This window comes from Muntiacus reevesi, chromosome 1 (genome assembly GCF_963930625.1).
Source record: "Muntiacus reevesi chromosome 1, mMunRee1.1, whole genome shotgun sequence".
In the NCBI taxonomy this organism is placed as follows: domain Eukaryota; kingdom Metazoa; phylum Chordata; class Mammalia; order Artiodactyla; family Cervidae; genus Muntiacus; species Muntiacus reevesi.
This window is the reverse complement of record NC_089249.1, coordinates 141,984,554-142,012,259: the sequence shown is the minus strand read 5'-3', so window position 1 is coordinate 142,012,259 and position 27,706 is coordinate 141,984,554. Positions and strand designations below refer to the sequence as shown.

The 27,706-nt window shown below is 34.6% G+C and overlaps 1 protein-coding gene across 6 annotated transcripts in view; it reads left to right on the top strand.

Moving 5' to 3' along the window:
• The window catches only part of ATG4C (autophagy related 4C cysteine peptidase), a 97,368-nt gene that overhangs the window by 19,798 nt on the left and 49,864 nt on the right, over positions 1-27,706 (top strand). For 4 of the 6 annotated variants that reach the window (XM_065928738.1, XM_065928744.1, XM_065928704.1 and 1 more), the window contains 2 exons: positions 9,088-9,221; positions 19,660-19,743. In XM_065928738.1, the coding sequence (XP_065784810.1) occupies positions 9,140-9,221; positions 19,660-19,743 (166 nt within the window). In that variant the 5' untranslated portion in view covers positions 9,088-9,139. Of the gene's footprint in view, positions 1-9,084; positions 9,222-19,659; positions 19,744-27,706 lie in introns of all 6 variants that reach the window. The other 2 variants (XM_065928712.1, XM_065928730.1) reach the window with 1 other exon arrangement.

Here is a 27,706-nt window from a genome sequence, read left to right as displayed (position 1 = left end):
TAAGTTTTGCAAATGTCTAAATAGCTGAATCTGATGTCTTTAGGAACCTCAAGAATAATGTTGTTTATCTTAAGGAAAAAGCACTTCATCTTAGCATTTTTATTTTTCTTACAGGCTGTTTAGGAATTTTGCGATAGAGTGTCTTCTCTGTAGATTTATCAATTGAGCAGTTTCAGTTGTTTTGTTAGAGTTGAACATAGCCTGGACATGTTTATAATTTGTGTATTAAATTTTTCACTTGATCAACTTATTTTTCAACAAACAATCTTGTTATTTTAAAAGAAGCTCAATGTAAATAATAAGAGAAGTACAAAAAAGAAAGAAATAACATTGCATAATATCAACATTTTAAAAATTAGTCTCACCGTTAATCATATCTTGTTATATAGAGCTTATCCTAATGTTTAAAAAATGACCTCACATCTCTTAGAGGTCACTTTTAACATTATGGACTTCTAGACATTTTTTAATGCATATATGTTTGTGTGTGTGTACATGTATATACATACATAATACATGTGTATGTAGATGCATAAATTGTATTTATCCTGTTCTTTTTTTCCTTTCACTGAATATCCTGGAGATATTAAAAAAAATTAATTAACAAACTATATTTAGAGCATTTTTAGGTTTACAGCAAAATTGAACAGAAAGTATACAGAGTTTCCATATACCTCCTCCCCACAACACACATGACTTCTCCACTTACAAAAGCCTGCACCAAAGTGGTATATTTGGTACAACTGAAGAATCTTTGACATGTAATTTTCACCCAGAGACCATAGTTTACATTAGGGTTCACTTTTGGAGTTGTATATTCTGTGTTTGAAGAAGTGTATAATGATGTGTATAGACAATTACAGTATCATATAAAATAGTTTTTCTGCCCTAAAAATCCTCTATGTTCTGCCTACTCCTTCTGTCCCTCTAAGCCCCCATTCCCTGGCAACCACTTTTTTACTGTTTCCACAATTTTGCCTTTTCCAGAACACTGTATGGTTGGAATCGTGTGGTATTTAGCTTTTTCAGATTGTCTTCTTTTACTTTACATTTAGTTTTCCTTGATATCATTTAATGGCTTGGTAGCTCATTTGTTTGTAGTTCTAAATAATACCCCATTGTCTGTTTGTACCCCAGTTTATTTATCCATTCACTCACTGAAGGGTATCTTAGTTGTCTTCAGGTTTTGGCAGTTATGAATAAAACTGCTGTAATATCTGTGGGCAAGATTTTGTGTGGGAATGTTTTCATTTCATTTGGGTATATACCAAGGAGCACAATTACTGGATCTTATGAGTATGTTTAGTTTTGAAAAAAAAAAAACTACCAAACCATCTTCCAAATTAGCTGCATTCCCACCAGCAGTAAATGAGAGTACCTATCCTTACCAGCATTAAGTGTTGTCAGTGTTTTGGATTTTGGTAATTCTAATAAGTGTGTAGTGGGATCTCACTATTGTTTTGATTTCTCTGATGACATATGATGTGAAGCATTATTCACATGCTCACTTTCCATTTGTAGATCTTCATTGGTGAGGTATCTATAAAGATCTCTAGCCCATTAAAAAAATTATTTGTTTATTTGTTTTGATCTGTGCTGGGTCTTTGTTGCTGTGTGTGGGTTTTCTCTAGTTGCTGCGAGATGGGGCTACTCTTTTGTTGCAGAGTACAAGCTCTGGGGTGCGAGGGCTTCCGTAGTTGTGGTGTATGGGCTCAGTGGTTGTGATACGTTGGCTTAGTTTCTCAGACCAGGGATCGCACCTTTGTCCCCTGGATTGGCAGGCAGATTCTTAGCCACCAGACTACCAGGAAAGTCCTCGTCCATTTTTAAATTGGGTTGTTTGTTTTGTTATTGTTGAGTTTTAAAGTTTGTTTTATGTTTTGGATAATGGTCCATTATCGAATATGTCTTTTGCAAATGTTTTCTCCTAGTCTGTGGCCTGATCTTTTCATTCTCTTGACATTGTCTTTTTTAAAAAAGACGTTATTTATTTATTTTTGGTGACACTGGGTCTTCATTGCTGGATGTGGGCTTCCTCTAGCTATGGCGAGTGGGGACTATTCTGTACTTGCAGTGCGTGAGCTTCTCATTTCACTGCCTTCTCTTGTTGCTGAGCATGGGCTCTAAGGGTGCAAAGGCTTCAGTAGTTGTGACATGGGGGCTCAGTAGTTACAGCTTGTGGGCTCTAGAGTGTGCTGGTTTCGGTGGTTGTGGTGCACGGGCTCAGTTGCTCTGCGGCATGTGAAATCTTCCCAGACCAGGGATCAGACCTGTGTCCTTTACATTGGCAGGTGGATTCTTATCCACTGAACCATCAGGGAAGTCCTTGACCTTGTCTTTTGCAGAGGAGAAATTTTTAATTTTGATGAAGTCCAGCTTGCCAATTATTTCTTTCAGGGATTATATCTTTGGTGTTAAATCTAAAAATTTATTGCCACACTGATAGCCCTTTGGATTTTCTTCTGTGTTATCTTCCATGACTTTTATAGTTTTGTGTTTTGCATTTAGGTCTATAATCTATTTAGAGTTAATTTTTTTTGTGAAGGATGTATGATCTTTGTCAAGATTTAATTTTTTGCATGTGGATGTCTAATTGTTACAGCATCATTTGTTGAAAAGACTATCTTTGCTGTGTTGTTTTGCTTTTTGCCTTTGTCAGAGACCAGTTGACTATATTTATGTGTATCTATTTCTGTTCCATTAATCTATTTGTCTGTTCTTTTGAAATGCCACACTGTTGTGATTGCTGTAGCTTTATAATAAATCCTGAGGTTGGGTAGACTCCATCTTCCAAAATTGTTCTTCAGTATAGCGTTGGCTATTTTGTGTCTTCTACCTCTCCATGTAAACTTTAACGTCAGTTTGTCAATGTCCACGAAATGACTCACTGAAGCTTTGATTAAGATTGTATTGAATCTATAGATCAGTTATGGAAGAGTGGATATATTGACAGTATTGAGTCTTCCTAGCCATGAATATTTTTACATTTATTTGATTCTTCTTTGGTATTTCTCAGAGTTTTATACTTTTCCTCATATAGATATTGTATATATTTTGTTTGATTTATATCTATCTAATATTTTTTGAGTGCTAATATAAATGATAATATCTTTTTTAATTCCAGTTGCTGCTTGTTCATTGCTGGTGTATAGGAAAGTGATTAACTTTTGTGTATTAACTTTGTAGCCTACAGCCTTGCTGAAATCACTTATTATTTCTAGGAGATTTTGTTGTTGTTATTGTTGATTCTTTAAAATATCTGCTGGAGATAATCATGTCATTTATGAAGAAAGACAGTTTTATTTCTTCCCAACCTATATACCTTTTACAGCTTTTTCTTGCCTTATTGCATTAGCTATGATTTAATGTACAGGCCTTTTGTCTCCATAAGTATGTTTATCCCTAGGTATTTTATTCTTTTTGATTTGATGATAAGTGGGATTGTTTGCTGAATTTCTCTTTCTGATATTTCATTTTTAATGTATAGAAATGCAACAGATTTCTTTGTATTAATTTTGTATTCTGCAACTTTTCTGAAATCATTGATAAGTTCTAGTAGCTTTTTAGTAGCATTTTTAGAATTTTCTATGTTTAGTATCATGTATTAATATAAATTTAATGTGTACAGTATAATGATGTGACTTGTATACATCATGAAGTGATTGTCGTAGTAAGTTTAGTGACTAGTCATCATCTCCTATAGATACAAAATTAAAGAAATTTTTTTCTTGTGATGAGAATTCTTAGGATTTACTCTGTTAACAATGTTCATATATAACATACACAATTATATTTGTCATGTTGTGTATTACATCTCTAGTACTTTTAAATGGAAGTTTATATCTTTTGACTGTCTTCATCTAATTTCTTCTCTTCTCACCCCTTGCCTCTGGTAAGCACAAATCTGATCTCTTTTCTTTGAGTTTGTTTTTGACACATAATTGACTGACAACATTTGTTCCTGTTTTACAACACAGTATAAGCAATATCATATGATATTTGTCTTTGTCTGGTTTACTTCACTTCATATGATATTCTTTAGGTCCATCTATGTTGCTGCAGATGGCATTATTTCATTCTTCTTTTACAGCTGAGTAATACTCCATTGTATATGTACCACATCTTTATCATTTATCTGTCAATGGACATTTAGGTTGCTTCCATATCTTGGCTGTTGTAAATAGTATTGCAGTGAACACTGAACATTGGGTTGCATATCTTTTTGAATTGTGGTTTTGTCTGGATATATGTCCAGTGGGATTGCAGGATCATATGGTAGTTTTGTTTTTAGTTTTTTAAAGAACCTCCAGTCTCTTCAGTAAGTAGTGTTGAGAAAACTGTACAGCTGCTTGTAAAAGAATGAAATTAGAACATTCTCTAACACCACACACAAAAAGAAATTTAAAAATGGATTAAAGACCTAAATGTGAGACTGGACACTATAAAACTCCTAGAGGAAAACATAGAACACTCTTTGACATTAATTACAGCAGTATCTTTTTGGATATATCTTCTAGAGTGATGGAAGTAAAAAAAAAAAATAAATGGGATCTAATTAAACTTAAGAGCTTTTGCACAGTGATGGAAACCATAAATAAAACAAGACAACACACAGAGTGAGAGAAAATATTTGCAAATGATGTGACTGACAAAGGATTAACCTCTAAAATATACAAAACAGCTCATATAATTCAATATAAAAAAACCAAACACCACCATCAAAAAATAGGCAGAAGATCTAAATAGGCATTTCTCCAAAGAAGACATACAGATAGCTGACAGGCACATGAAAAGATGCTCAACATCGCTAATTATTAGAGAAATGCAATCAAAACTACAGTGAAGTATCACCCTACACTGGTCAGAATGGCCATCATCCAAAAGTTTAAAAATAATAAATTCTGGAGAGGATGTAGACAGAAGGGAACTTTCCTACATTGTTGGTGGGAGTGTAAATTGGTACAGCCACTATGGAGAACAGTATAGTGGTTCCTCACATTCTCTTAAACATTTTTGATTTAGAAGATTCATGATTGGTGGCTTTTTAAAGATAAACTTTTAAAATTCTAAACATTACATATGTTCTTTGTATAAGATTTGGAAAATGTGGGCCATAGTGATATAAAAAGAATCAGTCACAGTTTGTTAGGGAAACTGTTGTCAGTGTTTTGGTGTACCTTTTTTGAAAACTTCCTCACCTCCCCCTCAGACCCCAACCAGTAAGTATTATATGATACATAAAGTTTTAGGTTTTGTGTATTGTTTCCCCATTTTCACAGACTCTTCAGGGGCATTTTATATGGATATATAGCCCATCATATAGATTCACTATGTATAATTCACACATTTTATAGACTTTACTCCTACTTTTCCAAATTTTGTTAAATAATGCACTTTTGGGAGGAAATTTTTTTCCTTTATTCTTGTTGTCAATTAAAGAATTCTAAATATAGCAGGTAAAATACTGCTGCTGCTGCTGCTAAGTCACTTCAGTTGTGTCCGACCCTGTGCCACCCCATAGACGGCAGCCCATCAGGCTCCCCCGTCCCTGGGATTCTCAAGGCAAGAACACTGGAGTGGGTTGCCATTTCCTTCTCCAGTGTGTGAAAGTGAAAAGTGAAAGTGAAGTCGCTCTACTTTTCATTAATTTATCAGTTTGTGATTCACTTACACATTTTGAAGACCAATTGTGTGTCAGGCACAATTTAAGGACACTTAAAAAGTTTACTGGCTAGTGTAAGAGAATGTAAGAAAAAAATGATTATATGTGTGATGAGTACTGTGATAGAGGAAGACGTAGGACCCTAACGGACTCAAAAGAGGGACTTCTGTATTGGTTTGAGGTTGGGACAAGGGTAGAAAATTTACTGATCTTACCAGAGGAGGAGAAACTTCTTTTTTTTTAGAAAAATTAATGTACTTATTTTAATTGAGGATAACTACTTTACACTGTTGTAATGGTTTTTTGCCATACATCAGCATGAATTGGCCATAGGCATACATGTATCCCCCCATCCTGAACCCCCACTGCCAGCACCCGCTCCACCCATGCCTCTAGGTTGTCCTAGAGCACTGGCTTTGGGTGCCCTGCTTCATACATCAAACTCACACTGGTCATCTGTTTTACATATGGTAATGTATATGTTTCAATACTATTTTCTCAAATCTTCCCACCCTTTCCTTCTCCCACTGAGTCCAAAAATCTGTTCTTTGCATCTGTGTCTCCTTTGCTGCCCTGCGTGTAGGATCATTGGTACCATCTTTCTAAATTCCATATATATGTGTTAATATACAGAATTTATCTTTCTCTTTCTGATTTACTTCACTCTTATGGGCTCTGGGTTCATCCACCTCATTAGAACTGACTCAAATGCATTCCTTTTTTTATAGCTGAGTGATATTCTATTGTGTAGATGTACCGAAACTTCCTTATCCACTCATCTGCTGATGGACATCCAGGTTGCTTCCATGTCCTAGCTATTGTAAATAGTGCTGCAGTGAACATTGGGGTACATGTGTCTCTTTCAATTCTGGTTTCCTTGAGGAATATCCCCAGCAGTGGGATTGCTGAGTCATATGACACTTCCATTCCCAGTTTTTTAAGGAATCTGAGGAGGAGAAACTTAAACTGAGTCTTAGTGCTCGTGATAATAAGGCCGTCAAAAAGTGAGGGTAAATAGGAAGGCATTCTAGGTAGAAGGAACGACACATGCAAAGGCAAGGAGGTATTAGCATGTTGAGTTTAGGAAGCTGTAATATTAATATTCGAAGTGGCTTCTGTCTACAGTGCATGTGAGGGAGTGGCAAGAGAGAAAGCTGAGTAAGTGGGCAGGTAATTTCATGAAGGGCTTTGAATATCATCCTTAAGGCTGGGGTGTCATCATGAATGAGACAGAATCGTTGAGAAACATGTTTATAGCTCTGAATCTTCTGTTTGTACATCAGCAATTCTCGACAGCTCTTGCCCAAACCTCACCTTTGAGTTCCAGATCTATATATCCAACTGCCTCGACGGTCTCTTTAGAATGTCTAGACAGTAAACTCCATGAAAGCAAGAATTTTACTTCTTTTGTCCTAAGCTGTGTCTGCATTTCCTAGAACAGTGCCTGGCAATAAGTTAGCCCGAGTGATTCAATTCAAAAAGGAACGATTCCTTACTATATCTCAGAGGTGTATCGAACTCCACATAAATCCAGGTCATGATCTTATCCCTCTAATCTGCCCTTCTCCTGATGTTGCTTGTTTAAGGGATTGGCACCATCTATTTAATTTCACAAGCTAGAAACCTGGGTGTATCTTTGACATATTTCTCTTTTTCACCTTTCACTTTCATTTTATCACCAAGACCAACTGAATTTTTGATACATTTCTTCATGTGCCGATTTGTCTCCATCTCCACTGCTACCATGTGGTCCAGGCTACCATCTTTCTCCTCATCCTATACAATAATAGTAAACTCTCACTCTTTGCTCTTGTCTCCTTTCAATCAGTTTTCTCTGTGTTGGAGTGTTAAAAAAAAAAATCACACAAACCCACAGAATCGGATTCTGATATTCCTGTTTGCTCTTTGCATAAAGAACAAAATTCTTAACACAGAATGCAGGGTTCTGTGTGCTCTGGCCCATATCTAACCCAGTAGCCACACACGTGTCACTTTTTTGGACTCTGCTCCTTAGTCACATTGACTTTTTAAATTCTTCTAGCGGACCATGCTTTCTTCTGCCACAATTATAATGTTTAATTAGTAACATCTAATGCATATTATAAAATGGAATATCTATTGTTAGAGAGGCAAATGTACCAATCCCGTTGAGTTGATATTTATAACTCTGAAAGGATAATGTTCTATGTGGCATTCCTTTCCTTTTATAATTTTTTTTTTTTTGTCGTACTGGATCTTCGTTGCTGCATGCAGGTTTTCTCTAGCTGTGGAGAGTGGGGACTACTCTTTTTTGCAGTGTGTGGACTTCTCACTGTGGTGACCTCTCTTGTTGTGGAGCGTGGGCTCTAGGGTCTGCAGGCTTTAGTAGTTGAGGCGTGTGAACTTAGTGAGTGCAGCTCCTGAGCTCCAGAGCACAGACCAAGTAGTAGTGGTGGACGGGCTTCGTTGCTCCTGGGTATGTGGGATATTCCAGGACCAGGGGTCACACCTGTGTCTTCTGCTTTGGCAGGCAGATTCTTTACCACTGAGCTACTAGGGAAGCCCCTGCATTCTTTTCTTGAAAAGAAAACTGTCTGTGAATTATTACAAATAAACTGGAGTATTTTCAGTAATAATTTGTTCCTCTTTCAGATTACATATAACATATTTCAATTTTCCATCAAGTCATTTAAAAAACAAATACATATAAGCTACATTTATTCTTGTTTTAGAATAAGAAAACATTGTCTTTTGCAAATTTAAGTCTTTCTATTTTTTTAAAAAAATGCTGCTGTAAGAAGGATATATAGGAAATACAGGAAATGCCTTAATTAAAAAAATGATTAGACTTTATATGAAAGCAGTGATTTAATACAAGTGGAAGTCTCCATTATGAAGATAATTATCATTTCTTATGATTTCAGATCACCTTCTCTAATTACAAAAGAAACAAATCTTGGATAGCTTCACCAAAACTCAGTTGTATTACTATTATTGTTTTTAACTGTGTATCTGTGGGGAGTTATTGTTTGGATTTGTGCGATAACTTTTTAAAACATTTATTTATTTATTATTATTTATTTTGGCTGTGCCTCATCTTAGATCTTCGTTGTGACATGCAAACTGTTAGTTGTGGCATGTGGGATCTAGTTCCCTGACCAGGGATTGAACCTGGGCTCCCTGTATTGGGAGCACAAAGTCTTAGTCACTGGACCACTAGGGAAGTCTCTTGTGTGATAATTTTTATTGTTGTATATTTGGCGTTAAATATATTTTGTAATTGAAATATGTATAGAATATATTATATTTTAGTCTGTAAAATGAAAAATTTGTTTGCTCATTTCCAGTTCAAATTGTATTTAATCGCTTAAGTAACTTTAGCAGGTATTACACCATAGAATATGTACTCATAATTTTTCTTTAACTTTTTCTTTACGTCATAGCAGAAGACTAAACTTACAGAAGAATGCAATCAAGTGATGGCTTTTTCTTTAGAATATGAATATGGAGGCCACAGGAACAGATGATGTCGATAAGCTGAAAACTAAATTTATATCTGCTTGGAACAATATGAAATATAGTAAGTATCATGATTTGAAAATTATATAATCCAAAGAAATATTTGAAGATATGTATTATCTCCCTTATTCAGTCAGTAACAATTGCTGAGATTTTCCTCAAATGAAATATTTCTGTAAGGAATAAAATATAATATATTCTCTATGTATTTCAGTTACAAAGTATATAAGGATACTTCCTGAAGAAAGAGCCAAAATTTCTCATAAATATTGCTTAGAAACTCAGGCATATCATGTGGTCCTTTAAAAAAGAAAATTCCAAAGCAGATATAATTTATTCAGGTAATGGATATTACCTCAGTTTTTCAGACTCAGTTTCAGGCAGCCTCATGTCTGAACCAGGAACCAAGCAAAATAAATATCTTTCACACAAAGCAGACCATATAAAGTTCATACTCTGATACATATAACTTTCTTCTAGGAGCACACTCAGACACTTACTTATAACTTAGTTATTCTTGGTTTGCATACAAATTCGGTAAGGATCATATGGTTGTTTTGAAGCCTACTTCAGACTGGAAACAAACTGGTGATGAAGAATCTTTCAAAGGTGGAGAAATACTCAGAGAATTAGTATCAACAGGAAGAAGTTCATATCCATAAAATAGAAATGGAAAAATTTAGTAAAACCTATAGGCAATGCAAACTCAGGTAAAACACAATTGGCTGTTGGTTCCTGATTCACTGGAAGTCATGGCCAGCTAGCTATTTAGACAGTTAAAACTTGGTAATAACTTAACATTGCATTTTGAAGATTCAATAGACATTAATATTTTGAAAATTTGAGATAAATCATTTGCTACTAAAGGTTACCCTTTTAAAGTGTATAATTCAGTGGTTTTTTAGTATATTCACAGAAATGTACAACCATTGTCACTAACTCCAGAACATTTTTATCACCCCTCAAAGTTACCCTGTACCCATTAGCGGTATAAGAATACTCCCTATTCTTCCCCATTTCTCTCCAATCCCTGACATCCACCATGCTATTTTCTGCCTCTATAGATTTGCCTATTCTGGACTTTTCATATAAATGCTATCATATAACTTGTGGTCTTTTGTTTCTGACTCCTTTCACTTAGCACAGTGTTTTCAAAGTTCATCCATGTTGTTGCATGTATGTATCAATACCTCATTCTCTTATATGGTTGAATACTATTTCTCTGTATGGATATATGCCATTTTCTTTACTCACTCATTAGTTGATAGACATTTGGGTTATTTCTGCTTTTTGGCCATATGAATAGTACTGCTGTGAATATTGTGTATAAGTTCTTGTGTAAGCTTAGTTTCAGTTCTCTTGGATATATACCTAGGAGTAAAATTACTGGATCATATACTAACTCAAAGTTTAACTTTTTAAGGAACTACCAAATTGTTTGGACCATTATACATTCCTACAGCAGTGTTTGAAGGTTTAAATTTCTCTATATCCTCAGCAGTACTTGTTAATGTCCATCTTTTAAATTAGACCCATTTTAGTGAGTGTGAAATATCTCACTGTAAGTTTGATTTGCATTTCCCTGCTGACTGTATGAAGGTAAGTGTCTTGTCATGTGTTTATTAGCCATTTGTATGTATTCTTTGAAGATATGTCCATTTAATTTTTTACACATCTTAAGATTGGATTGTCTTCTTATTATTGGGTTCTAAGTGTTCTTTATGTATTCTAGATGAAAATCCCTCAGCAAAAATATGATTTGCAGATATTTTTTCACATTCTTAAGTTGCCTTTTCACTTTCTTAATAATGTCCACTGAAGCATAAAACTTTGATTTTGATGAGGTCCACTTTGCCTATTTTTTTCTTTGTTGCTTATGCTTTTGATGCTCTATTTAAGAAATGTTGATTAAATCAAGATCATGAAGATTTATTCCTATTTTTAAAGATATTTTTTCTTTTTAGCTCTTCTGTTTAGGTCTTTGATGCATTTTGAGTTAATTTTTGTGTGTGATGTGAGGTAGAAGTCCCACTTCATTCTTTGTATGTGGCTGTCTAGTTGTCACAGCACCGTTTGTTTAAAAGAATATTCTTTTCCCATTGAATGGTCTTGCCACCCTTATTTAAAGTCAGTTGAGCATATATGTAAAGGGTTTATTTCTGGACACTCAATTCTATTCCATTAATCTGTACATTTGTTCTTATGCCAATAGAACATTCTTTTGATTAGTTTAGCTGTTTGTGAAATCTGAAACTGGAAAGTATGATTCCTCTAACTTTGCTCTTCTTTTCCAAGATTGTTTTAACTATTTTGGATCCCATACATTTTCCCTATGAATTTTTGATCATCTTATCAATTCTGCAAGAAATTCAGCTAAGATTTTTATATAGATTTTAGTGAATCTGTAGATCAATTTTCAGAGTATTGACATATTAACAGAATATTTCCATATTAAGTCTTCCAATTCATGGACATGGGATGTCTCTACACTTTTTTAGATTTTTAATTTCTTTCCATGACATTTTGTAGTTTTCTGTGTGTAAGTCTTACACTTCTTTTGTTAAAGTTATTCCTAAGTATTTTATTCTTTTCAATGCTATTTTATTTTTAATTTTTTTCCAATTGTTGGCTACACCTTGCAGCATGTGGGATCTTAGTTCCCTGAACAGGGATTGAATCCTCATCCCTTGCATTGGAAAGCAGAGTCATAACCACTGGACCATTGGGGAAGTCCTTCAATGCTATTTTAAAATGAATTGTCTTCTTAATTTCTTTTAATATTCTTTGTTAGTATATAGAAATACAATTGATTTTTTTGTGATTTGACTGTGTGTCTTGTAAACTTGTTCTCCTTTATTAATTCTAATTGGTTTTTGTTGATTTTAGAGGATTTTCTATGTAAGCTCATGTCATCTGCAAATAGAGATTTACATTCTTTTCAGTCATTTAATCTGATGGATAGGTTAGGTGATGAACATTTCATTTATAAGGTCTGGAAATTATCATACTGGTACTAACACATTTTAGCAGTATCCTCGGGATTGTTATTTAAACTATTATTTACATATGCGTAGCTTTCCCTATCTAGATATTAAGTGGGTGTAGCGAGATTATGGTAATCCCTAATCTCTGAAGAACAGAATGTTTAGGGTAACTACGTGTTCTGGAGAAGAACATGGCAACTCACCCCAGTATTCTTGCCTGGGAAATCCCATGGACAGAGGAGCCTGGCAGGCTACAGTCCATGGGGTTGCAAAGAGTTGGACACCACTTAATGACTGAGCAGTCACATGTTCTAGATAGTTTTAAGTTATAGAATAGTATTTTAGTTTGATTTTATTGATGAAAATTATTCTAAAATGTTTAATATGTATTCCTGGCTTAGAGTTTGTATTGTTTGGGTGGTTTGTGTGCATGCTAAGTCACTTCAGTCATGTCCAACTCTGCGACCCTGTGGACTACAGCCCACCAGCCTCCTCTGTCTGTGGGATTCTCCAGGCAAGAATACTGGGGTGGGTTTCCATGCTGTCCTCCAGGGGATCTTCCTGACCCAGGGATTGAACCTGTGTCTCTTATGTCTCCTGCACTGGCACATGGGTTCTTTACCGTGTGTGGTTTGCTGCTAAGTCACTTCAGTCGTGTCTGACTCTGTGCGACCTCGTAGCCGGCAGCCCACCATGCTCCCCATTCCTGGGATTCTCCAGGCAAGAATACTGGAGTGGGTTGCCATTTCCTTCTCCAAGGCATGGAAGGGAAAAGTGAAAGTGAAGTCACTCAGTTGTGTCCGACTCTTAGCTACCCCATGGACTCCTCCAGGCTCCTCCGTCCATGGGATTTTCTAGGCAAGAGTACTGGAGTGGGGTGCCATTGCCTTCTCCGATGTGTGGTTTAAGAAGTACTAAAACAGTTTTTTGAATTCATTTATTTTTAATTGAAGGATAATTGCTTTACTGTATTGTGTTGGTTTCTGCCATACATCACCATGAATCAGCCGTAGGTGTCCCCTCCTTGAACCTCTCTCCTACCTCCCATCCCATCCCATCCCTCTCGGTTGTCACAGAGCACCCTGTTGGAGCGCCCTGAGTCATCCAGCAAATTCCCACTGGCTGTCTGTTTCATGTATGGTAGTGTGTATGTTTCCATGCTACTCTCTCCATGCATCCCGACCTTCCCCATTCCCTTGCTGTGACTGTTAGTCTGTTTTCTATGTCTGCGTCTCCATTGCTGCCCTAGAAATAGGTTCATTGGTACCATCTTTCTAGATACTGTATATATGTGTTAATATATGATATTTGTTTTTCTCTGTCTGACTTCCACCCGATTAGAACTGACTCACATGCATTCCTTTTTATGGCTAAGTAATATTCCATTGTATATATGTACCACGGCTTCTTTGTCCATTCATCTATCGTTGGATATCTAGGTTGCTTTCATGTCCTAGCTATTGTAAATAGTGCTGCAATGAACATGTGTTGATGGGGTACATGTGTCTTTTTCAGTTCTGGTTTCCTCAGAGCATATACCCAATAGTAGGATTATTGGGCCATATGGTAGTTTTAGTCCTAGTTTTTTAAGGAGTCTCATACTGTCCTCCATAGTGGCTGTATTAATTTACATTCCCACCAACAATGCAAGAGCGTTTCCTTTTCTCCACACCCTCTCCAGTATTTATTGTAGATTTTTTGATGATGGCCATTCTGACCAGTGTGAGATGATACCTCATTGTAGTTTTGATTTGCATTTCTCTAATAATGAGTGATATTGAGCATTTTTTCTTGTGCTTATTAGCCATCTGTATGTCTTTGTAGAAATGTCTGTTTAGGTCTCCTCCCCACTTTTTGATTGGGTTGTTTGTTTCTCTGGTATTGAGTGGCATAAGTTGCTTGTGTATTTTGGAAATTAATCCTTTGTCAGTTGTTTCATTTGCTATTGTTTTCTCTCATTCTGAGGATCATCTTTTCAGCTTGTTTATAGCTTCTTTTGCTGTGCAAATGTTTTTATGTTTAATTAGCCCCCACTTGTTTATTTTTGTTTTAATTTCCATTCTACTCGAGGGAGATGACTTTGCTGTGATTTGTGTCATAGAGTGTTCTGCCTATGTTTTCCTCTAAGAGTTTTATAGTTTCTGGTCTTACATTTAGGTCTTTAATCCATTTTGAGTTTATCTTTGTATGGTATTAGGAAATGTTCTAATTTCATTCTTTTACATGTGACTGTCCAGTTTCCCAGCACCACTTATTGAAGACCCTATCTTTTCTCCACTGTATATTCTTGCCTTTTTTTGTCAAAGATAAGGTGCCCACAGGTGCATAGGTTTATCTCTGGGCTTTTATCTTGTTCCATTGGTCTGTATTTCTTTTTATTTTGTGCCAATACCATACTGTCTTGATGACTGAAGCTTTGCTGTATAGTCTGAAGTTAGGAAGGTTGATTCCTTGAACTTCATTCTTATTTCTCAAGATTGCTTTGGCTATTCGGGGTCTTTTGTATTTCCGTATGAACTTTTTTGTTTTAGTTCTATGAAAAATGCCATTGGTAATTTGATAGGGATTGTTTTTGGTAGTATAGTCATTTTCACAATATTGATTCTTCTAACCCAAGAACATGGAATACCTTTTCATTGTTTATGTCATCTTAGATTTCTTTCATCAGTGTCTTTTAGTTTTCTGTATACAGCTCTTTTGTCTCCTTAGGTTTATGCCTAGGTATTTTATTCTTTTGGTTACAATGGTAAATGGGATTGCTTCCTTAATTTCTCTTTCTGACTTTTCATTGTTAGTGTATAGGAACACAAGTGATTTCTGGGTATTGATTTTGTTTCCTATGACTTTATTGAAGTCATAGGAATTTTCTGACACTATTTTAGGGTTTTCTGTGTGTAGTTCATGTTATCTGCAAGCAGTGAGAATTTTACTTCTTTTCCAATCTGGATTCCTTTTATTTCTTTTTCTTCTCTGATTGCTATGGCTAGGACTTCCAAACCTATGTTGAATAATACTGGCAAGAGTGGGCACCCTTGTCTTATTTCTGATCTAGAGGAAATGCCTCTTCAGTTTTTCACCATTGAGGTTAATGTTTGCTGTGGGTTTATCATATATGGCCTTTATTGTGTTGAGGTAGATTCCTTCTGTGCCCATTTTTTGAATAATTTTTATCACATGGGTGTTGAATTTTGTCAAAAGCTTTTTCTGCAGATATTGAGATTATATTGTTTTTATCTTTCAGTTTGTTAATATGATGTATCATATTGATTGATTTGTGTATATTGAAGAATCCTTGCATCCCTGGGGTAAACCTGACTTGATCATGGTGTATGATCTTTTGAATGTGTTGTGGTGTATGATGTTTGAATCTGTTGAGGATTTTTGCATCTATGTTCATCAGTGATATTGGCCTATAATTTTCTCTTTTTTTTGTGATGCCTTTATCTGGTTTTGGTATCAAGGTGATGGTAGCCTTGTAGAATGAGTTTGGCAGTGTTCCTTTCTCTGCAGTTTTTTTGAAGTTTGAGAAGGAAGGCATCAGCTCTTCTCTGAATGTTTCATGGAATTCACCTGTGAAGCCATCTGGCCCTGGGCTTTTGTTTTTTGGGAGATTTTTGATCACAGTTTCAATTTCAGTGCTTGTGATTGGCTTTTTCATAATTTCTATTTCTTTCTGGTTCAGTCTTGGAAGGTTGAACTTGTCTAAGAATCTGTTCATTTCTTTCAGATTGTCCATTTTATTGACATAAAATAGCTTATAATAGTCTCTTACGATCCTTTGTATTGTTGTGTTGCCTGTTGTAACCTCTCCTTTTTAATTTCTAATTTTGTTAATTTGATTCTTCTCCCTTTTTTTCTTGATAAGTTTGGCTAGTGATTTGTCAATTTTATTTATCTTCTTGAATAACCAGCTTTTAGTTTCATTAATCTTTGTTATTGTTTCCTTCATTTCTTTTTCATTTATTTCTAGTCTAATCTTTATAATTTACTTCCTTCTACTAACTTTGGGGTTTTTTTGTTCTTCTTTTTCCAGCATCAAGTTAGGTTGTCTATTTGGTGTTTTTCTTATTTCTTGAGATCAGATTGTATTGCTATAAATTTCCCTCTTAGAACTGCTTTTGCTGCATCCCATAGGTTTTGAGTCACTGTGTTTTCATTGTGTCATGTGTTTCTAGGAATTCTTTGATTTCCCTTTTTATTTCTTCAGTGACTAGTTGATTATTTGGAAATGTGTTGTTTAATCTCCATGTGTTTGTGTTTTTAAGTTTTTTTTCCTGTAATTTTTATCTAGGCATTGTGGTCAGAAAAGATGATTGGTTTCAGTTTTCTTAAATTTACTGAGACTTGATTTGTGACCCACAATGTGGTCTGTCTTGGAGAATGTTCCATGTGCGTTTGAGAAGAAAGTGTATTTTTCTGCATTTGGATGGAATGTCCTGAAGATATCAGTTAGGTCATCTGGTCGAATGTGTCATTTTAAAGCTTGTGTTTCCTTATTAATTTTCTGTTTTGATGATCTGCCCATTGGTGTAAGTGAGGTGTTAAAGTCCCCTACTATTATTGTATTGCTGTCAGTTTCCCCTTTTATGTTTGTTGGTGTTTGCCTTGTGTATTGAGGTGCTCTTATGTTGGATGCATAAGTATTTACAGTTGTTATGTCTTCTTGGATTGATCCCTTGATCATTATGTAGTGAAGAAGGACTGAAATTGATTGAGCACCCACTAGTATGTTATAGCTTATGTACCTTATCAATTAAATCTCATATCTTTCTGAGTTAGATATCTTTCTGAGATTTAAATCTCCTATCTTTTTAAGGTTCTCTTTTTTTTGTAAATTAGAAAACAGAGATTGACATATTCAAGGTCACATATCTAGATAAGTCTTGAAACTTGTATTCAAGTCCAGCCTCCCTTGGCTCCCTATTCTTGCTGTTCTCTGGATACACTGAATATAATTTAGGATTATTTTTTTGATCAATGTCAGTATTATGAAGACAGAACTAGAAATGGCATAACACTTAAATTTTAAATGACTGAACCTTACTTTCTTGAAAAAAATGTTTAATTTTTGCTTTCCTCCCTCCTTATTTACATGAGGTTTTGAGGTATATAAACTTGATTTCCTTTTTAAAATATTAAATAATTCATCCTTCTTCTAAATCATCCTTCATGATTTCTGTTCCTCTAGAAAATCATTATCATCTCTACTGTTTTCTATGCTTTGACTTGTTTGCATCTTTTAAAGCTTTATTTATGATTTTGTAATTGCTAGCTTAATGGACTGTAGGTTTTTGGGTAACATTTTGTTTATGGTGACTCTCTTAAGACAGTCCTCAGTGAATCACGTTTCATGTTGTCTTTTTTTCTCATTTGAATCCGGGCTGTCCTGTGTCTTACGTCAGCCAATAGAATGAGAAAGGAGGCTATGTCAATTCTAGGCCTAACTGTTAGGAGACAACTACTCTCTTTGTGCACTGTAACTTATGGCTTATGTAAAATGTGGATCATTGCAGAGCCTCAGACCCTGACTCAGATTCACTTTTCTTTCTTTTGGAAGGACTGGTGACTGGTAAGAGGGTGTAGATTGAAGGTAAAGCATAGGGACAGAGAAGTCCTCCTTAAAGGCTTTTTGTTTATTTTTAAGGTTGTTTTTATGAAGTTCTTAGGACTTACTTTGAAAATATTGCCTTTTGGGGAGGGGGGAATTGTTACTGGTTTGGGGGTTGAAATCATTCTAGCATGGTACTAATAACACTCGTAAATTGGGAACAACAAAAACTGCATGTTTGAATTAGAAGAAGATTTAAATGGATTGAAATGGGCTGATATTGGGGAGGATAGTTTTGTCATGGAATAATATGAACCAAATAGTAAAGTCTGCTTTGAGTATAGATGAAAATTAGTGGAAAAGATAGCTCTAAAGGTAATTTGTATCATGTTGAAGAAAGTCTTTAGTATCACAGAGAAGTTCATTATAAATCTGTTAGGTTAATGAGTCATTGAGCTTGGTTTTTGAGCAGATGAGTAGATGAGTTACCTAATCAAAGCTGAGCCACAGGGAGATTAATTTGGCAGGGATAAGTGGCATATGCTAGCATGGGGAAAGACTGATGACAGAGAAGCCATTTGGGGAAGTACTGCAGTAATCCAAAGTCTAATCAGTGTATTTGACTTTCCATTCTCTCTGTTTCAGTACCAAACTCAGATACTTTTATGATTTTTATTATAAATACATATTTTAATGTACTTGTTCTTTGTACTAATTTGTATTATAGTCTTCAGGGAAGCACTTTCATAAAAGTCACTCATTTAAAATTTGTAACAATTGTGTTAAATATAAATGCTGATCTGCTTGAGACTAGACCTAGTCTTGACTCCCAATTTCAGATTCTATGTCTATGTTCTTACATTTTAGGAGTTGCTTTTTAAGGCTACATTATCTCTCAGGAATTTCATATACTTGGGAATATTCAGGAATGTAATGGGCAAGTGCTTTTCTTAGGAAATTGAGAATATTAATGACATCATAAAAAGTCAAAAGGATAGTACCTTTTAGATATAAACAGTTTAGTAGGAAGAAAATTGAAAAAGTTAGAGTTTGCAGCTAAAAGTTGAGGATTGAGGATTTGGTTTGGGAGGTGGAAAATTGAGATGAAAATGTCTGAAAACTTTGTATATCACTTTCAGAAATCCTCATTAAGCCGAAATGATGGTGTTAAAACAGATTTCCCTAGGAAACTTCAGAGGTCCACTTTTATCATAAGCACTAGTATACTCTGGGAGGAGGAAACGGCAACCCACTCCAGTACTCTTGCCTGGAAGATCCCATGGACAGGGGAGCCTGGTAGGCTACAGTCCATGGGGCCGCTAAAAGTTGGACACAACTGAGCGACTTCACTTTCATTTTTCCCTTTCATGCACTGGAGAAGGAAATGGCAACCCACTCCAGTATTCTTGCCTGGAGAATCGCAAGGACAGAGGAGCCTGGTGGGCTGCCGTCTGTGGGGTCGCACAGAGTCGGACACGACTGGAGTGACTTAGTGGCAGCAGCAGCAGTGTACTCTGTGATCTTATCCCTAAATTACTTCATTGGAATGTTCAAATATTTTAAACTTTTAAGTTATCTAAAATGGAAGGAAATACAAGAAATTGGTAACACTTATTGCCTTTTGGAAGATGGTTGATGTCAAGAAAACTGAGGTAGAGTTTTTAACTTTTAATTTTTATACCATGAGAACATTGTGACTTGTTTGAAAATAAATTAAAAATAAAATGTTTTCTCTGTCATGGTCTTTAAGTGGATAGAATGTGGTTAAAATACTTAGCTTTATTTGAAAATATTTAATGTAAGTGCCCTGTATTTTCAGTTCATTGTCAACATATTTTTGCTCCACTTGTAAAAGATGTACATCTGTATTGAGAATTAGTGATTTGAAATGAAATAAAAGAAAATGCTGCTAAACTTTTAGTCTGAAATCCCTTAATTGCAAAACTGTCTTTCTCTATCTCATTTAGGTTGGGTGTTGAAAACGAAGACATATTTTAGTAGAAATTCTCCTGTATTATTACTTGGAAAGTGTTACCATTTTAAATATGAAGGTAAGTGCTAAACTTGTAATCCATTTAAAAATCTTTGTAGAAACTCACTGTGTTGTTTTCATTATTTTATTTCTAGATTAATCTACCTTTGACATATTTCTTTTGTTTTTTACTTCCAGTTATTTTTATTGTGGTAAAATACATATAACACAAAATTTGCCATCTCATTTTTAAGTGTACAGTTCAGTGGTATTAAATACATTCATAACGTTGTGTTACTATCATTACCATTCATCTATAGAACTCTTCATCTTGTAACACTGAATTCGGTACCCATTAAACAGTAACTCCTCATTCCTCTCTTCCTTTCAGCCCCTGGCAATATGCATTCTACTTTTTATGCATATATTTTGGCATATATCTTTTAAGAACCTGTATTTTATGTAAATATGGATAGAAGGTTAACTATGCTAATTCCTAACACATAAAATATGTTACATAAAATACTGCCATGTGGTTTGAGTTTCTTGTAAATTCCTTGAAATTAAAGTTCATACCATTGTACTCCATTTATTATATTCCCTTATAGTTTTGGACTTACAGTATGAGTGCTAAATGAATATTATTTGAATTGATATCTTGACTTTTTTATCAAATTCTCTGATAACTTTAAAGTATATGATAATAATTACAAGTACACCTTTTAGTTAACCTAAAAATGGTAAGTTTTCCAGTTTGTAAGGATGGTCCAATTTCTGAAATTGTTTACTGTATTTATTGTTTCTGAATTCTCACATATACTCATTCTTTCTGTAATTATCATATATTTTCTTCTAATAATTTATACTCTTTATTGAGTGCCTACTATGTGTCAAGCATCATGCCAAACTCTTTGAGAAATGTCTTTAATTGTCACAACAAGCCTACAAGGTAGATTTAAGTAGGCTCAATAGAAATATAACATTCTGTTTATCACATTTGAAATATTTTAATGCTAATCTTTCCTTTCTTTGTATGTCATTATGGACTCATAGGTTTTTAGATTCTATACTGTGCATTGGTCAGTCTCCACCAGTAATCTTCTTATGGTATTCAAATTACTAGCCAGTGGAAATTTCTTTTAGATTGGCTTATCTTTGAACAAATGCTAATTAGTTTTTGGAAATTTCCTATTTTCTTCCATAAGTAGGTGTGCCATGCCCACTTTATACTTTTCAGCCTCATATTTGAAACCAGCCATTCCCAATGAACTCTGGTTTCTTGTGTAGAAAAAGGTTTCATTGTGGAGATGACATTGCCCCAGGCCACTTGAGTTGACAGAGCCAGAGAAGATAAATATTTTTTCTGTTTTTCTTATAGAGCCATCAGTTTATAATAGTTGTTCCAATCTAGTTCTGATGGATCACATTCCCATTTAAATTCTTGATTTTTAAATTATCATCTTCTATTATGTAAATATTTTCTAGTAGTTTTTCTGTTCTGCTAAGGATTTTAGTTAAATTACTTTAAACATAGTCACTCATCTCTCATTATTTATTGACATTTATCTAGTGGATAGTTTTGTTTAGTTGTTTCAATTCCCTTTCAGTTTGAAGGTGTTGGCAATCTGTCTTACAGATCTAAGTGCTTAGAAAGTGGTGTCTTCCAATCACAATAGTTTTATTTTGCTTCCCTCTGAGTTATCTACAATGAATTAATTTATGATGATAAATAAGTATAAGATTCTTATAAGATTATAATCTTAATATGATTATATTACTTTATGCAAAGTCTGTCCTGCTCTTTCCAGGTTTTAAATTTATATTGCTACCTTTCCTGAACTACAAACTTATATTATGCAATTTTTCTTTCCCAGAGTTTGATATCATGCTGTGCATTGTTATGTCAATGTTCATGGTATATAAATCCAAATGGTCCTTCCAATCAGTATTATTTTGATCAAATGCCAAAATTAAAAAAATATTACAGGTATCTATAAGAGAAGCAGTTAAGGATTTTATCTTATTTTAAGAAAGCCTCATTTCCGCTTAGATACCATGCCTCCATCTGGCTAGGATTTTTTTAGATTTTCTCTTAGATGATTCAGGAAACAATGGGTCCAGAGACCATTAAGGAAAAAAGGTATCTGTGGTTATCTCTAGCATACCAGTTCTTTCTTAGGGACCTAAAGGATTTAACAAGAATAACGAGATAAGGCTCTCTCCTTCCTAATTTTGGGGCTGAGGAACACCTGTAGACAATCATTCTAACCTATGGACAAAAAAAATGTACATGGATAAAGGGGGAAAAAAGTTTTAAGAAGTAGAGAGGATAGCACAGAGGCTAGAAAATAATAAAGGTTTCTTTTTGAGCTGAAACCAGCCCAGAGTGGAACTTTGCCTGCTGCTGCTAAGTCACATCAGTCGTGTCTGGTTCTGTGTGACCCCAGAGACGGCAGCCCACCAGGCTTTTCCATCCCTGGGATTCTCCAGGCAAGAATACTGGAGTCGGTTGCTATTTCCTTATCCAGTGCATGCATGTATGCTAAGTCGCGTCAGTCGTGTCCGACTCTATGCAGCCCACCAGACTCCTCTGTCCACAGGATTCTCTAGGCAAGAGTACTGGAGTGGGTTGCCATTTCCTTCTCCAGGAGTTTTGCCTAGGGATCTCTTTATAGAACAGAAGGAAGGGCATGAAAGTAACATATCAAAGGGTCTTCTTGGATATGGTCTTTGTTCTTATTCTATCTCTACTATTTTCATGGATCTCTCTTATTCCAGATATTGCCAGGATTATGCCCAAATGTTATAGAAATAAGATCCCACAATGTGGAATTTTTTGAAACAGGACTTTTGCCATTTACTAAGAAAGGGGTATGTAGGAAGAAATTCATAATTTAGAAATACATTGCTCAGTTTGGACATTTTCCAGATCTTGTTCTGTTATTGATTTTTTATTCCATTGTGTTAAAAGAAAACACTTTTATGATTCTAATCTCTTTAAAGTTATTGAGACTTGCTTTATGGTCTAAATATGGTATAATGTTCTAAATATGGTAAATGTTCTTTGTGTGCTTGACAAGAATGTGTATTCTATTACTGAAACGTTCTAAAAGGACAGTTAAGTCAAGTTGGTTGAGTTCAAATCTTTATTCTTGCACTGTCTTACTTGTTGAGAGGCATATTGAAATCTCGGACAGTAATTGTGGATTTGTCTATTTCTTCTTACAGTTATATTAGTTTTTACTTCATTGATTTTGAAGGTCTGTTATTGGATGCATAAACCTTTAGAATTGTTTTGGTCTGTTAATTAATTGACTCCTTTATAATTATAAAACCCTTCTTTATCCCTGGTGATATTTTTTGGTCTGAAATATGCTTGTCTTATATTAGGCTTTCTTTTGCATAGGGTTATATGGTATATCTTTTTATATTCTAAAACATTTAATCTATTTGTCTTTATGTTTAAAGTTTGTTTCCTATAGGAAGTGAATAGTTAAATCTTGCTTTTTTTATCCAATCTGATAATACCTGCCTTTTAATTAAGTTGTTTAGACTACAGGCATACTTTGGAGATAATGTGGGTTTGGTTCCAGACGATTGCAATAAAGCAAATAGTGCCATAAAATAAGTTGCACAAATTTTTTGGTTTCCCAGTACATATAAAGGTTGTATTTACACAGTATAATAGTGTATTAAGCATGCAATAGCATTATATATAAAAAATAGTATTGTTGTTTAGTTACTCAATTATGTCCAACTCTCTGTGACCCCAAGGACTGCAGCATGTCAGGCTTCCCTGTCCTTTATTATCTCCCAGATTTTGCTCAAACTCATATCCATTGAGTCAGTGATGCCATCCAACCGTCTCATCCTCTTTCACTCCTTGTCCTCCTGCCCTCAATCTTTCCCAGCATCAGAGTGTTTTCTAATAAGATGGTCAAAGTATAGGAACTTCAGCTTCAGCATCAGTCCTTTCAGTGGATATTCAGGATTGATTTCCTTTAGAATTGACTGGTTAGATCCCCTTGCAGTCCAAGGGACTCTCAAGAGTCTTCTTCAACATCACAGTTAGAAAGCATCAGTTCATCAGCCCTTAGCCTTCTTTATGGTCCCGCTCTCACATCTGTACATGACTACTGGAAAAACCGTAACTTTTTAACTATATGGACCTTTGTTGGCAAAGTGATGTGTCTGCTTTTAATACACTGTCTAGGTTTGTCATAGCTATTCTTCCAAGAAGCAAGTGTCTTTGAATTTCATGGCTGCAATCACCAATACAGTGATTTTGGAGCCCAAGAACATAGAATCTGTCACTGTTTACATTTTTTCCCCATCTATTTGCCATGAGGTGATGGGAACAGATGCTATGATCTTTGCTTTTTTAAATGCTGAGTTTTAAGCCAGCTTTTTCACTCTCTTCTTTCAGCTTCATCAAGAGGTTCTTTAGTTCCTCTTTGCTTTTTACCTTTGGTGTCATCTACTTATATGGGAACAGATGCTATGATCTTTGCTTTTTTAAATGCTGAGTTTTAAGCCAACTTTCTCACTCCCTTCTTTCAGCTTCATCAAGAGGTTCTTTAGTTCCTCTTTGCTTTTTACCTTTGGTGTCATCTACATATCTGAGGTTATTGATATTTTTCCTGAGAATCTTGATTCCAGCTTATGCTTCATCCTGCTTGGCATTTGGCATGATGTACTCTGCATATAAATTAAGTAAGCAGAGTGACAGCATACAGCCTTGACGTGCTCCTTTCCCAATTTCGAACCAGTCTGTTGTTCCATGTCCGGTTCTGACAGTTGCTTCTACATACCTTAATTAAAGATTACTTTATGGCTAAAAAGTGCTAATCATCATTTACCTTTATGGCTAAAAAGCTTCAGGTGTAAAAAATACACTATTTGCAAAGCACAATAAAGTGAAGAACAGTTAAACAAGTTATGCCTGTGTTTACCTTTTATATGATTATTGATATAGTAAAGTTTGTCATTTCACTGTTTACTTTCTATTTGTTAAATCTGCTTTGTTCCCTTTTCCTCTTTTCTACCTTCTTTCAGAATATTTGAATATTTCTGGTTTCTATTTTCTACTTTATCTCTTTGCTGGCTGATCAGCTATAACTTTTTATTATGTTATTTTGCTGGTTACTTTAAGGTTTTGGTATACATCTTTAACTTATCACTGTCCACCTTCAAGTGGTATTGTATCAACTCATATATATTATAAGAACCCTGGAGTGGTGTATTGTACTTCCCTCCTCCTGGTCTTTATTATGCTATTAGTGTCATATATTTTATTTATTTGTGTCTTATACATGCCATAATATATTGTTATTGTTTTTGTTTCAACAGTCATTATCTTTCAAGAGATTTAAGTGGTAAGAAAGCTTACATATTTGCTCATGTAGTTATTTCTGGTATTTCTTATTCCTTTGTATGAATCCATATTTCTGTCTGCTAAATTTCATTCTTTTTCTGCTTGAAGGACTTATTTTAACATTTCTTACAATGCAGGGGTGCCAGTGATGTATTCTTTCAGCTTTTGTGTCTCTGAAAGAGTCTTGCTTTCATTTTTGAAAGATATTTTTGCTAGGTATAGAATTTTGGGTTGATAATTTTTTTCTTTCTGTAGCTTTAAAGATGTTGCCCTTTTATCTTCTTGCTTGTTTTGTTTACTGTGAGAAACCTGATGTTATCCTTATTTTTCTTTGTACATAATGTCTTTTTTACTCTTGACTGCTTTTAAGATTTTTTTCTTTATCACTAGTTTGGAATAGTTTGACTATGGTGTGAAGTGGTGTCGTTTTCTTCATGATTGCTTGGATTTTGGTGTTTTCTTGAAACTGTTGTCTCATAGCTTTCACCAGTTCTGAATTTTTTCAGCCATTTTGTCTTCAAATATTTTTTTCTAGCCTCTCCTCTCTTCATTCTCCTCCTGGATCTCCAGTTGAACATATATTGGCACGAATGAAATGGTGCCACATCTCACTGATGTGCTTTTATTTTTTTAAAGAATTCTTTTTCTTCTCTGTGTATTAATTTGTATAGTTCCTATTGCTTTGTCCTCAAGTTCACCAGTCTTTTGATCTTTTCCTCAGCAACATCTAATATGTCATAAATCCCAGTCAGTATATCTTTTATGTTGGACATTGTAGTTTGTATGTCTAAAATTCCAGTAAAAAGACTTCTTTGTTTCTGCTTATCTTTTTGAACATATGTAATATTGTTGTAGGGTTTTTCAGGTGGTGTTAGTGGTAAAGAACCTGCTTGCGAGTGCAGGAGATGTAAGAGCCATGAGTTCAAAAAGTTGGACATGATGGAAATGACTTAGCACAGCACAGCACAATATTGTAATATTAATAACTCTTTCAATGTCTTTGTTTGCTAATTCTAGCATTTTTGTTAGTTTGGGTTCAGTTTTGATTGACTGAGTATTCTCTTTTTGGCTTGTGTTTTCCTGCCTATTTGTATGCTCGATTGATTGCCAGACATTGTATTATTTACCTTTTTGGGTGCTGGATATTTTTGTATTCTGAGTATTGCATCGTATGAATATGCCACTTTATTAATCCATTTTACTTGTGGTGGAGATTGGATAGTTTTCAATTTTTGGCAATCAGTAAGAGCCCCGTGGTGAATATTTTTGTACATGTGCTTTAATGAACATGTATATGGATTTTCATACAGTATGTGTACCTGGGGATGTAATTGCTGAATCACAGGGTATTCATATGTTCAGTCTCAGTATTTACTACCAGATAATTTTACAAACCAGTTGTGCTAATTTATATTTCTACTAGGTGTGTATGAGAATTCTGCTTGCTCTCAGCTCACCAGTACTTGATATTTTTCATATTTATTAGAGAAACATTTTATCTTAATTTGCATTTGTTTGATAACTGATGAAATTGAGCATATTTTCATAGATATTTTTCCATTTAAACATGTCTTCTGTTAAATTGTCTCTATAGATTGTCTTCATATATTTTGGATATGAATCCATTTTTGAATATATCTACAGGAAATGTTGTCCCCTACTCCCTTAGTTACTTTTTCATTGTTTATGTTTTGAAGAGCTCATAATTTTAAAGAGTTCATAATTTTAATATAATCTGGTTGACGTTTTTACTTTCTTAAATGGTTAGTAGTTTTTGGATTCTGTTTAATAAATCTCTGCTCACTTTAGGACATGATTTTCTCTCTCTAGTGTTTTGAAGCTGTCGTTTTGTGTGTGTATGTTTTCTCTCTGGTTATTTTTAAGATCAGCTCTTTGTCTTTTGTGTGGGCTTCATTTTATTCTACTCAGAATTCATATATTTCTTAAAATCTGAGAAAATTTCAGTCACTTTTAATTATAGTTTTTCTCCATTTTTCCTGTTCTCCTGTACATCTCTGACAAGCTTTTCTGTTATTAGTTTTTTTTTAATGTCTCTTAAATTCTTTGGTTTTTAAATACTTTCTGTTATTTTGCCTCTCTGTGCTGTGTTCTAAGTAATTTCTTTAGTTTCTCTGGTTCCTTGATTATCTTCTGAGTTATGTATAGTTTTCTATTTAATCTATACCAAATTTCTATTTTCTGTTGTTATTATTTATTTCTAGTAGTTCCATTTGGTTTTCTTTTATATGTGCCTGGTCAATTTTAATAGTCTGTTTTATGTTATTTGTCCAACTTTCAGTTCCCTTCTATTTTTCAAACACATGCATACTCATTTTACCGTATATCTGATAATTATAATACTTACACTTTCAGGCTTTATTTTCAATTCATTTTGCTTCTGATTATTTTTCATATTAGCTTGGTTGTGATTTTTGTTGGTGAGAAGCAGACTTTAACTGAGCTCTCAGTATTCCTAGCAGTTCTCTTCTCTTTCCTCTATCAGCTTTCTTTCTCACTCTTCTAGTGGTTCTTTTAGGCGTTCTCATTCTTCATAAACCTCTGCTCAGAAGTCTCTTCCATCATGGGAAACAAAAGCAAAGCAAAACAAAATTTAAAAAACATCTCTTCCTTTGATTCCATTTATCTTACATTCACCTGACAAATGTTT